This window comes from Periplaneta americana, chromosome 9 (genome assembly GCF_040183065.1).
Source record: "Periplaneta americana isolate PAMFEO1 chromosome 9, P.americana_PAMFEO1_priV1, whole genome shotgun sequence".
In the NCBI taxonomy this organism is placed as follows: Eukaryota; Metazoa; Arthropoda; class Insecta; order Blattodea; family Blattidae; genus Periplaneta; species Periplaneta americana.
Window position 1 is genome coordinate 48,336,890 of NC_091125.1, and position 13,838 is coordinate 48,350,727.

The following is a 13,838-nucleotide window of genomic DNA, read 5'->3' on the forward strand; positions in this document are numbered from 1 at the left end:
TTTCCCTCTTTTTTATTGATTTAAAGGTCATAGTACACATTAAAGAAGTTAAAATGACAAAGTAATTTGCTTTCGACAAGTAATATAATTTTATAACTACAAAACGTTGTTTCCTACTAACAGTAAATAATGTATTATTTTATAAAATACGTAATAGAACCAATAATTAGAGTAACATTTAATACCAGAAATAGTGCATATTGGCCCCGCTGTTCTGAGTAAGAATATTTAAGCTAAAAAAATACTGCACATAATGTATAATAGTTACCGAGTTAGGTAAGGATTTAAGGGTTGTTTAATATATGTATTTTGTTTGTTCATTCTGTTGAAACTGAAATCAAGTTTTCTTTCAAGACATCAACGCCCTTCTTCCTTCCTCACGCACGTCATCGAGCGTAAAAATTTTGTAATAATATGTTATCGCTCCGTAAGATAGCACTAGCTGACAAGTCTTCACAAAGTATCGAATTTGATTTGTTTCGATAATTGAAATCGAAATATAGTGCAATCTTTTGGTAGCAAGTAGAACTTGCTGATGAGTTGCAGGTTACCGGAATCTTTGGTTGCCGGACATAATCAAAGTGGTAGGTTGTTTCTGTTACCCAAATCACCACGAAGAGAAATATAAGAAATCGGGATATGGCTGCTATAGAGTTATTAACGCCACATTTGAATAGTATCAGAATTCCTGGAAATTCGCAGAAGATATACAAAGATGAATGCGTGTTCTCGTTCGACACTCCCGTAAGTTAATTTCATTCCGAAGAAATATATACATATATGTATGAAATTTACGAAGAATCGATGTGACAAATGGGACTATACTTTCTTTGCACCAATCTTCACATGAATTATGTTTTATTTTTATATTTCATCGCATTAGATTTGCGTATCATTTACTTTTATACAATTTTGTGTATATAAACAAGGTAAGGAGGATCCAAGGAGGTAATTTAGACTATTGATTGAAGACACTGCCTACGGCAGAAAGTTTGAATTGTCATACCTTGTCGGTTAATTATGCTTGCAGTGTAATTACTGATTTTTTTTTTGTCTATTGCAATGTAAAGTAAATATGATAGAATAATTACTGTAGCTGCCACACATTGAATTTAAATTCAGTTATTACTGTCAAATGAACACTTAACCTCAAATAACATAGCGGAACGACAACCTAAAATGTACCGGTAACCTCAGATACCAAAGCGGAACCACCATTCGGTTGTCACTTGGTTGTGCACTTTTGATTGCATCTGGTAAGAGCCGAATATTATTTAGGTATATGAATAAACATCGAGCAACTTAAATGTGAAAGTATTGACGGTTGCACATTTGTGGTTTGAGATATGAAAGTAAAACATAATTACAAAATTTCAAAGAAAGAAATAAAATGACAATAAAAGTGGATAGTTTAATTTGGACCAGATTGAGCTTCTATAGACTGAAAGAGATTACAGACATAGGCCATTCGTATAGGGTTATTTTTGTTAGGCCTACGTAGATCTCTATAAGTAATATATCGGTATCTGCAACTTTAAAAAATATGGTGAAATAGCCTATATTAGTCCTGGATACGGTATTACCAGTTCTCGTGAGATGTTCACAAGGGTTCATTATTTTAAGCTAGAACTGAAAAAGTCCGTAGTATATGATTCATGTTTTCATATTTCTCTGTATCAATAACATATTTATTTTGGTATGCAAATTATATAATGGGTACTAGTAAACGTTCCCTGTTTTTCTGTCAGCTGACAAGCAGCAGGTTCCCTCCGCTACAACCACTGCTTGCATCTGTGAGAGCTTGCTGCAAGTTGGCAAGCTGATCACTCCACATGTTAGCTGTGCAGTGAGTCAGCGAAGAATAATTTTAGTTTATTTTCTTACACTGTTTTGTGTTTGCAGTAGTTATATATTCAGTGCGTGAATGTGTACCTACACAGTTTGGAAACGTATATGCAGGAAAAAAACATATCAAAACAAGGGAAAACTTTAGACGTAAATTTTCTGGCCATCCAAATCCATGTAGAAAAACAGTACTAAATTTAGTGAATAGGTTTAGTGAAACAGGTTCTGTGAATGACCGGAAAAACCAACGACAATTTCATGTGCTTACCAAAGAAAAACTGAAAGAAGTAGCTGATTTGGGACTTAGTCCTAGAATGATAGTTTCTTACGATGATGTGAATTATGTATCACACAAGATTTCATTTCATTTCATTTATTGTATTCCATAGGTCAAAGCGAAAGCACGTGGTCTTCTTTACCAAATGAAATAATTTGATTTTATGATCTTACATTAACATTGAAGCTTTAAGATGTGGAACAAGTCAAAATTTTACAAAGTTACAATTAGGCCTATTTGGCGAGAGATAGTGAGATGAGATGAGGCCGAGGATTCGCCACAAATTACTTGGCATTTGCCTTATGGTTGGGGAAAACCTCGGAAAAAACCCAACAAGGTAATCAGACCAAACGGGGATGAAGTGAGGTGAGGCCGAGGACTCGCCAACATTTTCAACAGCTATTATGAGGAGGGTAAGTAAGCTTAAGCACTGTTAGTTTGTGGATGTAAACAGCGATAGCAGCATGGGGAACACCTGCTGCTGTTCTGCCAACAGAAACACTAGGAGCTTTCGCTTGGACTCACTGTATTTTAAGTAAATAGATTGGATTGATATTTCCAATGTTTGTTCTGGAAACATAGTATCCCATTATGGTTTTAGACTTGTTTTCGCAAAATAGATTTTTTATGATCTTTTGCTTGAAAATGTGAATTAGTTACGAAGTTTTGGAAATTTAATGTAATATTTAAGCTCAATATAACTTCAGAATGTTCAGTTTCTTTTATAATTTAGTTAGTATATACTTGACTATTGTATATTGTAGTACTGGTAACTTGTAAGTTTTGGTCTTACTTTATAAACCTTATGTATATTATGTTTATAGGAAACTGAGACTGGTCTTTATGTAAGTTTAAGTAACTTCCTTGGTTTTGGCCGCGACTTTGTCGAACGTAACTACAGGAAAACTGGAAACGCTGTTTATCTGCACATTCGCCGAGAAAAGAAAGAGGTAAAGTAAATTATATAAAGAAAATGCTTGTAATTAATATGAGTAGTTGTTGTTTAGTTAACTGTCTGAAGACAGATTTGAACCTCAAAAGTGACACCTCTGACCACATATAACAAATTGATCAGCCTCATACACTTTCAAGACAACTTTTATCAGTTTCATTATGCTCTCATCTAGCGACTGCAAAAGAAGTTACGTTATAACTCTGATGGAATAGCATGGAATAATAGCTTGTACCAGTACTTCCATGTAGCGGTTGTTGCCAAAAAGTTCATTTCCAACAGTGGAGATTCTAGTGATTCTCTATTATATGTTGCCATTTCATAACATGGGAATGGCCAATCTGATATATATATATGATCAAGGGTGATACCAATAAGGTTCCTTCCCCCCCCCCCTCCCTTTGCATACATCACTGACTAGTAACATATTATGCTAATCAGACTTCTAACAACAGTGAATTAAAGTAAATATATTGGAATGAAAGAAGCAAAATTGTGGATAAAGTAACACGTATTTGATTGTTGTAGTCATGCTAAATATCAAAGTATATTTTAGATTCCGGTGGAACAGCAAGGAGATGGACCTGAGAAGAAAATAACACGTCTTGCTATTGGTGTTGAAGGAGGATTTGATCCTGACTCCGGAAAGAAGAAATTTGAGTACGAAGAGTCATATTCAATTGTGATATTGCCAAATTTTGTCACTGTACCATGGCCAGATTCCCAGCTTCCAGAAGTGGTATGTTATTTTATGTTTATAACACTGTATATAAATTTTCCATTGAATACTTTCTTCAGTTTTTATATTCCCTCATAACAAAGAAAATAAACATGGGGATAATCCATTATATTTGTGCCAACAGTTTAAATTCCTACGTAGTTTCAGTCTTTTAAATGTATCACTTGCTAATTTATTAGATAATATGAAAGGAGAATCTCCATTGAATTAGAGTACTCGTTTAAGATTACATGCAAGTTTCATAAGCCTGAAGTGCTTATATGGGACTTATGACTTGGGTTACAAAATTGTATTATTGTAGATTATAAAAAATTGTAATATGTCAGACTAAAAGTTTTAAACATAAAATCTTGTACACATTGTTGAATATCTGTCAGATAATAAAGAAATAACATCAAATGGGTTGAAATAATAAAATATCATTAATAGAAATTTAGGTATTGATATCATAGAAGAGTACATTATACAAGAAGTGGATTATATACTGGTAATTATGACAAGAGTGGATGAGCCCTATATCATCGTGACATCAAACAATACATAGTGTGTAGTGCTTATCATAAGAGAGAATTCGCTCAAAAGAAGGAGAAACTCAACACATCTCAAAGAAGAGGTGGTTATAGAGGATTCCAGGTTAAAAAAAATAGCATTGGTTTTATGAATCATACCTAGTACACTGTTGCTGCAAGATACTCATCTCTAACAAGTACATTGTTGTCGTAAGTTTGTCACACGTGATACTCTCTGGCCGTCTGAATGGTTTTGTCCTGTCATTCCTTTTCTACTGTTAGGCCTGCATTTACCCAGGACTCGTCAGTGTAAACAATGTTTCAACCTTTTTGTTGGTACTTACATATTTATACAATGTGCTGATGAACCAACACAAAATATTGTCAGGTTTCTTTTTCGGAGTCACATTGTAGCCACGAATAATTTTGCCTCAAATCTTAAAAACAGAAGAAACTAACATGTCAGTTGCTTCGGCGCACTCTTTGATGTAACAATTCACATTTTGTCTAGGATTCTTCCTCTCCACCTAACCATATACACTGAGTGCCATCTTTCTTATCACTTTATCTAGACTGTATCTTGCCACCATCACCATGATTTAGTTACAGACAATTACTGCTATTACAAATAGGCATAAAAGTAGCAATAACAATAATGCCAATAACAATAATGCTAATAATAATAATAATAATAATAATAATCTGTCAAGTTAGCTCTTTGTGGTAGCATGTTTGCCTCCAGACTAGCTGGCCCAGATTCAATTCCTGAGAGGTGAGGGGGTTCAGAAATTTTCGTGTAAAATTTCTACCTCGGACTAAAAGAGGTGGTAGTGCACAACTTCTAATCACTAGATTGTGTACCAATAGGCTTGGATTAAATCCCAAATCTCCACAGTGCATATGAAGAGATGGCATCACTATTGATAATGATTCGTCTGTTGGACGGGGATGTTAAGCCTGGCAGCCCCTTTGGTGCTATTCAACAGGAGTAGGATATGTGCTGATACTGGGTTTTCCCTTCTCCCTTCCTCATCTTCATCATCATCCTCACCCATTCCCTACACTATGTTTACATGTAGACTTATACATACACTCACCATAGTACACGACATAACTCTCCACAGATACACGTCATGCATAGAGTGGCCCATCGAAGTGATGTGGAACTTGAAAATTGCTATCAACAATATGCAGAACCTGAATCATGCAAATGAAGTGGGTAGACATTGGATACACATAATAATAATAATAATAATAATACAAAACTGTGTCAAACAACACAGTTATTTTATTGAGTTAAGAAATGCTTATAATACAGATTTAAGATTATGTGCAGCAACCATTTTCCATTATTAACTTCATTGTAGAATCAGGTGAGAACTTAAATTACTTGTCTAACACTTTTGTTGATTTGATGACAATTAAATTTTGTGTATTTTATATAACAAACACAGACCATTTACAGTACAAAATGAGACAAGTACAGCATAACCATAAATGGAAAGAGATTAACCAACTTGAGATTCGCCGACGATGTAGTGTTATTTGCCAGATCATCTTACGAACTACAACAAATGCTCCAAGAATTAAGCAAGCTCAGCAAAGATGTTGACCTCTCAATGAATCAGAACAAAACCAAAATAATGTCAAATAAGCCACTAAGACCAATAGAAGTGGATGGAACAGAACTGCAATATGTTGACGAATATGTATATCTGGGTCAGCTTGTATCGTTCCACCACAAAATGGGCAAAGAAATAAGAAGAACGATACAGTTGTAGAAGGCTTTCTGGTCACTTAAATTCAAACTCCTCGACAAAGCTTTAAACTAGAAACTGAGACTAGAGGCACTCAACACTTGTGTCCTGCCAGTACTGTTATACAGAAAGACAGCGAAAAAACATGGAAGCATGCCAAAGAAGAATGGAACGGAAGGTACTAGACATATCGCTGAGAGACAGAATCTCCAGCAGGAAGCTCCAGGAAATCACGGCATCAGAGTACAGCCATAAAGTGGAAGTGAGGAGGACATGTGGCGAGACAACAACTCGACAGATGGGCACAGATAACCACCACGTGGAACCCCTACACAGGCAGGAAGACCCAAGGCAGGCTGCTGAGAAGATGGGCAAACTTCTTCAAGCAACTTGTAGGAGCTCACTGGTCTAGTGCAGCTGTGCTTGGAAGAACTAGGACGCAATCTCAGAACAATAAACTGTGAAATTGGCTGAGCGAACACTGTAGTTAGACTCAAGTAGCATGTATAATCAACTTATGTGGAGTAGAGATAGATATAGAGTGCTTTTGCTTCAGTAAAGTCTCATTTTACAAACCTATGGATCAACAATTGCTCTCTTCTGACAAAGGAAAAATTTTACAGTCTGTACAAAAGAAACCAAATGACCTGGAAATGTACAAAAACTTGCCCAGACATGTTCAAACATTTTTAACAAGAGCCAGAACAGGTCACATTGTCACTCAGTTGTACCTACACCGATTTCACATTTCTGATAATCCTACTTGTCTGTGGTGTAATAATCATGATGAAGATCTGGAACACCTTCTATACTGTCCATCCATAAACCACAAAAGAAGTAAATTAAAATCATCCGTACCAGTTGCAGAAGACACAGCCCTGCAGTATATATTGACCACACCCCAACTCTGGCTACTAGCAACAGGCATCTATAATGAACACCGATCAAAATACCCCTCATTTCTCGTGAAAATCAACAACTGAATAGACTACAGTGGACTATAGTGGACTTTACGTTGTCAGCAAACAGCTGGATACATTAAGAAGATTGATTGATTACGTGGAGTAGCTCACCACATGAGTTATAAGCAAGCTTCCCCTTTCTTAGGAGACCCTAGCCCTTTATGGGACACGGCATAAAATTTTAGCGTCAACTGTACTAAATTTGTTTTTAAATTCCTCAGCAGGGTTATGTGGCAAGAAAGGGAAATCCATTCCATCAATTTTGCTGTTACTCCATTACTCGCAGATTAAATACATTATAATTTTAGTGGTGTACCGATATGATAGCACATGAAATTAAACTAGTTCCCTATGCAATTGTGTTTAATGAATTAGAAGGAACTAATTAAGTTCTAATATCCAAAAGGCTTATTCATAGTCACTGGTCATTTGATGGAGTAGCTCCATATTCCCAATGGATTTTTGTTAACCTAGAATCCTCTACAGATTTGAAGCATGAAACATGTATTAAGTAATCTGCAAGAACAAAAACATATTCAGTAATAACAAAATTTATATTTATTTTCAGGTGAATGCATCAGTGAAAGCAATACTAGAATCTGATTCTGCCACAAAACTTGCAGAATTGGAAGCATTGGCTGGAACATGGGATGGCGAGGCTAGAGTTATTACAAAGTAATTTTCATTTATAGTTTATTCGGTGAAAAATGCAGTACCTTATCTTGAGACATAATACATACATAATATAGAATAGAAGGCAGAAAATAGGAACGATTGGAGAATGCTGGGTTTGCAGTGAAAGACTGGCTCTTGGGAAGGAGACTATGAATGAATGAATACATACATATACACAGAGTATTAAAAAAAACATTCAGTATTTTGAGAGGTGGTAGTATTCATCAGAACAAGATAACAAAGTCTAATAAACTTGGGTTCTAAAATTAATATCTTTCATCAACATTTTAAGAGATGCTCAGTATGATATCCATTAAAAAAATCATCAAAACACGGAAAAAAAAGTCTAATGAACATGGGTTCTAAAATTGATATCTTCCGAAATCTGAGTACTTGTTCATCAACATCATAGAAGGTGTTCAATGTGATTTCCATTTAAAAAAAAAGGATTCACTGTTCTGAAGGAGGTAGTATTCGGTAAACTTTTACCTTCGGCTGTTCGTAGCAGGCAGTTGCTTAAGCAAATAGTGGTGAAGTTCTGTTAATGTGTGTGATGTTCAAACATTACAGGGGCATCTCTCCAATGCCTGTCAGCAAATCAGAGACCAACCAGGAGTGCTTCTTCAAAGAGTGCGTGAATCCCGAAAACGTAGGGCAGAAGGATGCATTACAATGAATGGAAATCACATTGAGCATCTCCTATAATACTGATGAACAAGTACTCATATCAAGAAAGATATTAATTTTAGGACCAGTATTTATTACACTTTTTGTTTTCTTGTTTTGATGAATCTATCACTTCTCAAAATATTGAATGTCTTTTTTTTTAATGGAAGTCACATTGAACATCTTCTATGACAGTAGTTCTCAACTTTTTTTGTCTTTCATACCCCTAACTCCCCACCACACCTTTTTTTATCACGCCACTTTTGTAAGGTATAATAAAACGATTTTGTATATCTAGGTTAGTTTTTTTCTAGTTTAAAATAATAAAAACAAATACCTACTATTGGAGAAAAATTCGTTCTGGCACCGGGAATCGAACCCAGGACCTCTCAGTTATGCTTACTGAGCACTCTTTCCATCTGAGCTATGCCGAGACCCGATTCACAGTGCCGGCCAAACTGTCCTCCTTTGTATTGGGTCTCGGCATAGTTCAGATGGAAAGAGCGCTCAGCACGCATAGCTGAGAGGTCCTGGGTTTGATTCCCAGTGCCGGAACAAATTTTTCTCCATTAATAGGTATCTACATGTTGACTACTTTTAGAAAGTAGTCTTGATTATTCAATGACATATGAATATATATATAATAGAAACAAACTTGACAAAAAGCAATATTTATTTTACAATATTCTGAAAGTAATAATGTAATGAAAACTAATAACTCTGATAATTATTTCAATAATGTGTTTTATAATGTTATACTATCAAATACAAATTTTACAAAATTTTGTAGTATCTGAATTACAGTTATGAAACACATTCAAGATAATTTCAGATTTATCTTTGTATCATCAGATATTGCATGGCGCAAGGCAACAAACAAGATGTAATGTCTGCCATTACAATTATCTTTGGCCTACTCCTGGGTGACCCAATGCGTACCCCCAAGGGGTACACATACCCTAGGTTGGGAACCACTATTCTATGATGTTTATGAATAAATTCATCTCGGAAGATAGTAATATTTTAAGACTCCTGTTTATCAGACGTTGTTTCTTGTTTTGATGAATATATATTATATATTTGCATTGCATGCTCTGTAAATGAATCTACATGTATTCATAACTTTATAAAGATACAGGTTCTAAAACCGATTTATTATATGCTGCGTACTCATGGCACAAAATATTATTCATTATATGCTCCACAATTACTTTTTTTTTTAAATATAATTTTGTGATTTGGTATAATTTTTTTCTCCGTGGTTCCTAAGATGATATGAAATGTTATAGGTAAATAATTATACTAGTATGGAGTAATGTCTGAATTGATACAAGACTGACTTCTTGCTAAGTTTTTTCATTTGCAATATTCCCAGTGTCATCTAGAGTGTTTCAGTAATTTAGTACATCTCTCTCTCTCTCTCTCTCTTTTTTTTTTTTTTTTTTTTTTTTTTTTTTTTTTTTTTTTTTTTTACAGTTTCTGTGATATTGTATTGAGAATTCTAATAATACGTATTTGATTGAGAGTTTCAGTTTCAGTTTGTTGAGTTGTGCTTATTTATCTGTACGTCTGTGTAATCTGTGATTATAGGAATTTGTGTTACTGTGGGACGTGTATTAATGTGGGTCGCAAGTTTAGATGGTGCTTCGGCTGTTTCAATTTTGCATTCTCGACCTTTATAAATATCGAATTATTAGGTATTTTGGAAAGCTAAATTTGCTGTGATAAGTATTCACTTCAAGGAAATTTATAATTGTTTTTTTTTAATAAGTGATTCTTTGGCTTGAGTAATCATTTTAAAGTTTTTTGGTTATATCTGTTATCCTATTGCTAGGTTAATGACAACTTTGATATAACTGTATTGTGCTGTGTTTCCACCCTCCAGGAGGCTCAAGTTTATAAGAACAAAATGGAGTATACATTATATTCAAAAGAAATAGCTCTGTAGAATATTTACACAATTAATTTCGTGAATAGAATAACACATGTTAATAATATTGAAAAGACTGGAGCTTTGCTATAAATGTATTGAGTTTATGTAGGACTCAGTTTATTATATAACATTAAACGTATAGATAGTATTATTCATTATTATTATTATTATTATTATTAATAATTTATTGATGGAATTTTGTGATTTCACACTGATGATGTAATGTAGATAAGGTGCCTGAACTACACATTCTTTCATGTTTCATTTCAATTGTTACCTTCTGTGCAGGCATGCTGAGAATCTCCTGCAGTTGAATAATGGCAAGAAAATTCCACCTTCTGGTTGGAAATGTGAGAAGTGTGACTTGACTCAAAATCTGTGGCTCAATCTTACAGATGGCTCTGTTTTGTGTGGACGCAAATTTTATGACGGTTCAGGAGGCAATGACCATGCTGTTGAGCACTATCGAATAACAGGTAATGGATTAACTGAAATTATCTTATAAATTCTTTAGTCCCCTATTATACAAACTCTAAAGAAAATATTGTGGTGCTAAAAATAATTTGTTGGTTATTTAACATGTTGTAATGAGAAAGCACGTGAAGTTTCAAATTTTTCTTTTCAGTATGTGAAAGTGTAATGTTTCTTATTTTTCTTTTTAGTTTCATATAATACAGTATTACGAAACTGTGTCAGAGTACTGACTAGAGATAAATATTATTAAGACTACATTAAAATTTAAATAGTATTTTCTCTTTAATGAATACATTTCAATGTAGACTTTTTGAAACCATGTCTTACATTGTGTGTGTCTGTATATTTTCGTTCTGCAAAGGAATATTACAATGATATGTTTGTTCGGGTCAAATTTCTGCACATTTAAAGGACAAAACTAACATTTTTTCAATCGTCTATTATCATATAGGTATCCTACAAACAAAACTCAGCTCGGACTCCTCGCGGCACGCATGCTACAACTCTCTTACTCCCCTGCAGTAGGCTTGAGAACATGCTGGGAATGGGAGCATATGTCATTTGCGCGAGACAGTCACGCCCGCTGGTTTCTTCGCACCAAGTTTTCCTTGTTGATTGCCTATAATACACTGCTCTCTTAAATTGATTGAGCATATTGGGAATTCAAAACACGCTATGAAATGCTTCATATAAACCAATTTTTATCTCGACTACGAAGCAAAAACGAGCAAAATTGTATTAAACTTTTGTTTTAAATATCTCAAATAATAACCCCCTGAAAAATCACAGATGTACTTATATCTTCAGAACTTGACAATGAAGCATAATATAATAATGTGTACTTTCAGGTTATCCATTGGCTGTGAAACTTGGTACAATTACAAAAGATGGAAAAGCTGATGTTTTCAGTTACGATGAAGATGACATGGTGGAGGACCCAAATCTCATTGCCCACTTGGCACATTTTGGTATCAATATTGCACAAATGGAGAAGGTAAATAGTCCGTTATTTTGATAGTCCTTAAGGTACGATCACACGTCGCTACTTTTGCAGTGCTGCAGTACAAAAAAACTGCGCAACTCTTGTACTGCGATGTGTGAACAACGGTGCAATCCGAAAAGTAGCAGCTGCCGAACCTGCTGCCCGCTACTTTTCCATGCTGCGCACAACTTAAAAGTAGCGACGTGTGAACAGGGTTCTAAGGGTTGCAGCCGCAGCATTTTTGATATCGGTTTTGTTGAAACTTTTGCTGCGGTTGCAACCAGTGTTACCACCCAAATGTGTCAATGATACTTTTATTGTTTGGATATATTTTAATGTTAAATGTGATGAAAATAAATTATTTGTAACAGTTATTAAATACACAACACAGTCTGAACATAATTGGTGACGATATAATTCATTTTTTAAATTTTCCCTAGCGTAGTTCCAAACAGGAGGGTTGCCAACATTGATTACGTGAATATACTGTTGGTTATCATTTATGTATATAGGCATTTTTAAAAGCTTTATAGTAAAAATAATGTCAATTTCTGAATACTAGATACGACAGAAATGCAAATAATAGATAAGGAAGCTTTCGCATGGGTTTCTTAATAATGCGAACATAACCACAAAATGTATATTGAGAAGTCAACACGGAGATGGGAACCTGCAGCATGACTGCGGCTGCAAAAGTAGTGCCTTGCGTGTGAACAGACTCGCACCTCCAGTTGCAACTTTTGCAGCACTCGGGTTGCGCAGCACGAAAAGTAGCGTGCAGCACGCTACTTTTGGATTACGTGTGAACACGACACGCAACTTTTGCAGCTGCAGTATAAAAGTAGCGCTGCAAAAGTAGCGACGTGTGACCATACCTTTACATCATTAAATGATAATAATCTACTCGAATTTAACATCCTTTTGTACTGTGTTAATTATTATGACATAATGACACTTTTTATCAGTTACATTAATTTACTTAGACTCCAACTGAAATACAGTGATACCGTATGTGAAAAAACCCATTTCATTGTATGAATTTTAATCAGATATTTCAGAAACGGAACTTCTCCACACCACTGCATCCATGGAACGAAATGTACTGAGACTTTTCTGTTTTTAATTAGATGAAGGTGTATTTTGATATTGCAATAGGTTCATATCAGTAAATTTACTAGCATGTAAAAGCACTCCTGCGGGACAAAATTCTGGCACACCGGCAACGCTGATATAACCTTGGCAGTTGTGAGCATCGTTAAATAAAACATAACTTTTTTTTTTTTTTTACCAACAAATATAATCAGTCAGACAGGCTAGCTGTTTGTAATGATCCCCACAGTAGGTTTTCACCTGACGATGAAGAGAGATACACTCTTCAAAACATTGTGCTACAATTTTTTAATATTAGCAATGAAAAAAGTCCAAACAGCTCAATCATTGAACAATTCACTGTTGCTCCCCCCCCCCCTCCATTCAGATCAAACATAAAATAGCTGATGTAGAGTGTATTTGTGAACTACGAAAAAAAAAAACTGCAACTATTATGTCAAGATCTACAAGCCAAGAGTGGTATAAAATCTGCTGTTTCTAGTAATTAAAAATGCAACAGTCTTCACACTGGGTGCATTTTGTATCATCATTGTTGTGATTTAAATATTTTATGTGATGTTCTTTAAAAGCCGAAGAAATGATCTATTTTGTATTCCTCTGTACTGTTTAAAATTTTTTCAGACTGATAAATCAATGGTCGAGTTGGAGTTGGACTTGAATCAGAAATTTGGTGAATGGGTGGCTCTTCAGGAGGCTGGCAGTCAGCTGAAGCCTCTATATGGTGCAGGATACACTGGCCTAGTCAACCTTGGCAACTCTTGCTACATGAATAGCATAATGCAAGTTATCTTTGTTATTCCAGATTTTGTCAAAAGGTAAGTAGGATACCGTAGTTTTAAATGTTCAATTTATGTTGTTTCATTTTATTGATATTTCCATGAAGATTCATGTTTTAGTTCAGAAATGTTTTTTAGATTCCTACTATTTTCATATTTTACTATTAATAAAAATACTCTA

General features: G+C 34.8%; 1 protein-coding gene across 1 annotated transcript in view; it reads left to right on the plus strand.

The window, feature by feature from the left end:
• Positions 1-533: 533 nt before the first annotated feature.
• Usp5 (ubiquitin specific protease 5) overlaps positions 534-13,838 on the plus strand; it is a 28,466-nt gene continuing 15,161 nt past the window's right edge. Inside the window, exons 1-7 of the mRNA XM_069834644.1 lie at positions 534-744; positions 2,947-3,072; positions 3,631-3,813; positions 7,610-7,716; positions 10,604-10,791; positions 11,638-11,783; positions 13,503-13,696. Coding sequence (XP_069690745.1) covers positions 640-744; positions 2,947-3,072; positions 3,631-3,813; positions 7,610-7,716; positions 10,604-10,791; positions 11,638-11,783; positions 13,503-13,696 — 1,049 coding nt within the window. The 5' untranslated portion in view covers positions 534-639. The remainder of the gene's footprint in view (positions 745-2,946; positions 3,073-3,630; positions 3,814-7,609; positions 7,717-10,603; positions 10,792-11,637; positions 11,784-13,502; positions 13,697-13,838) is intronic.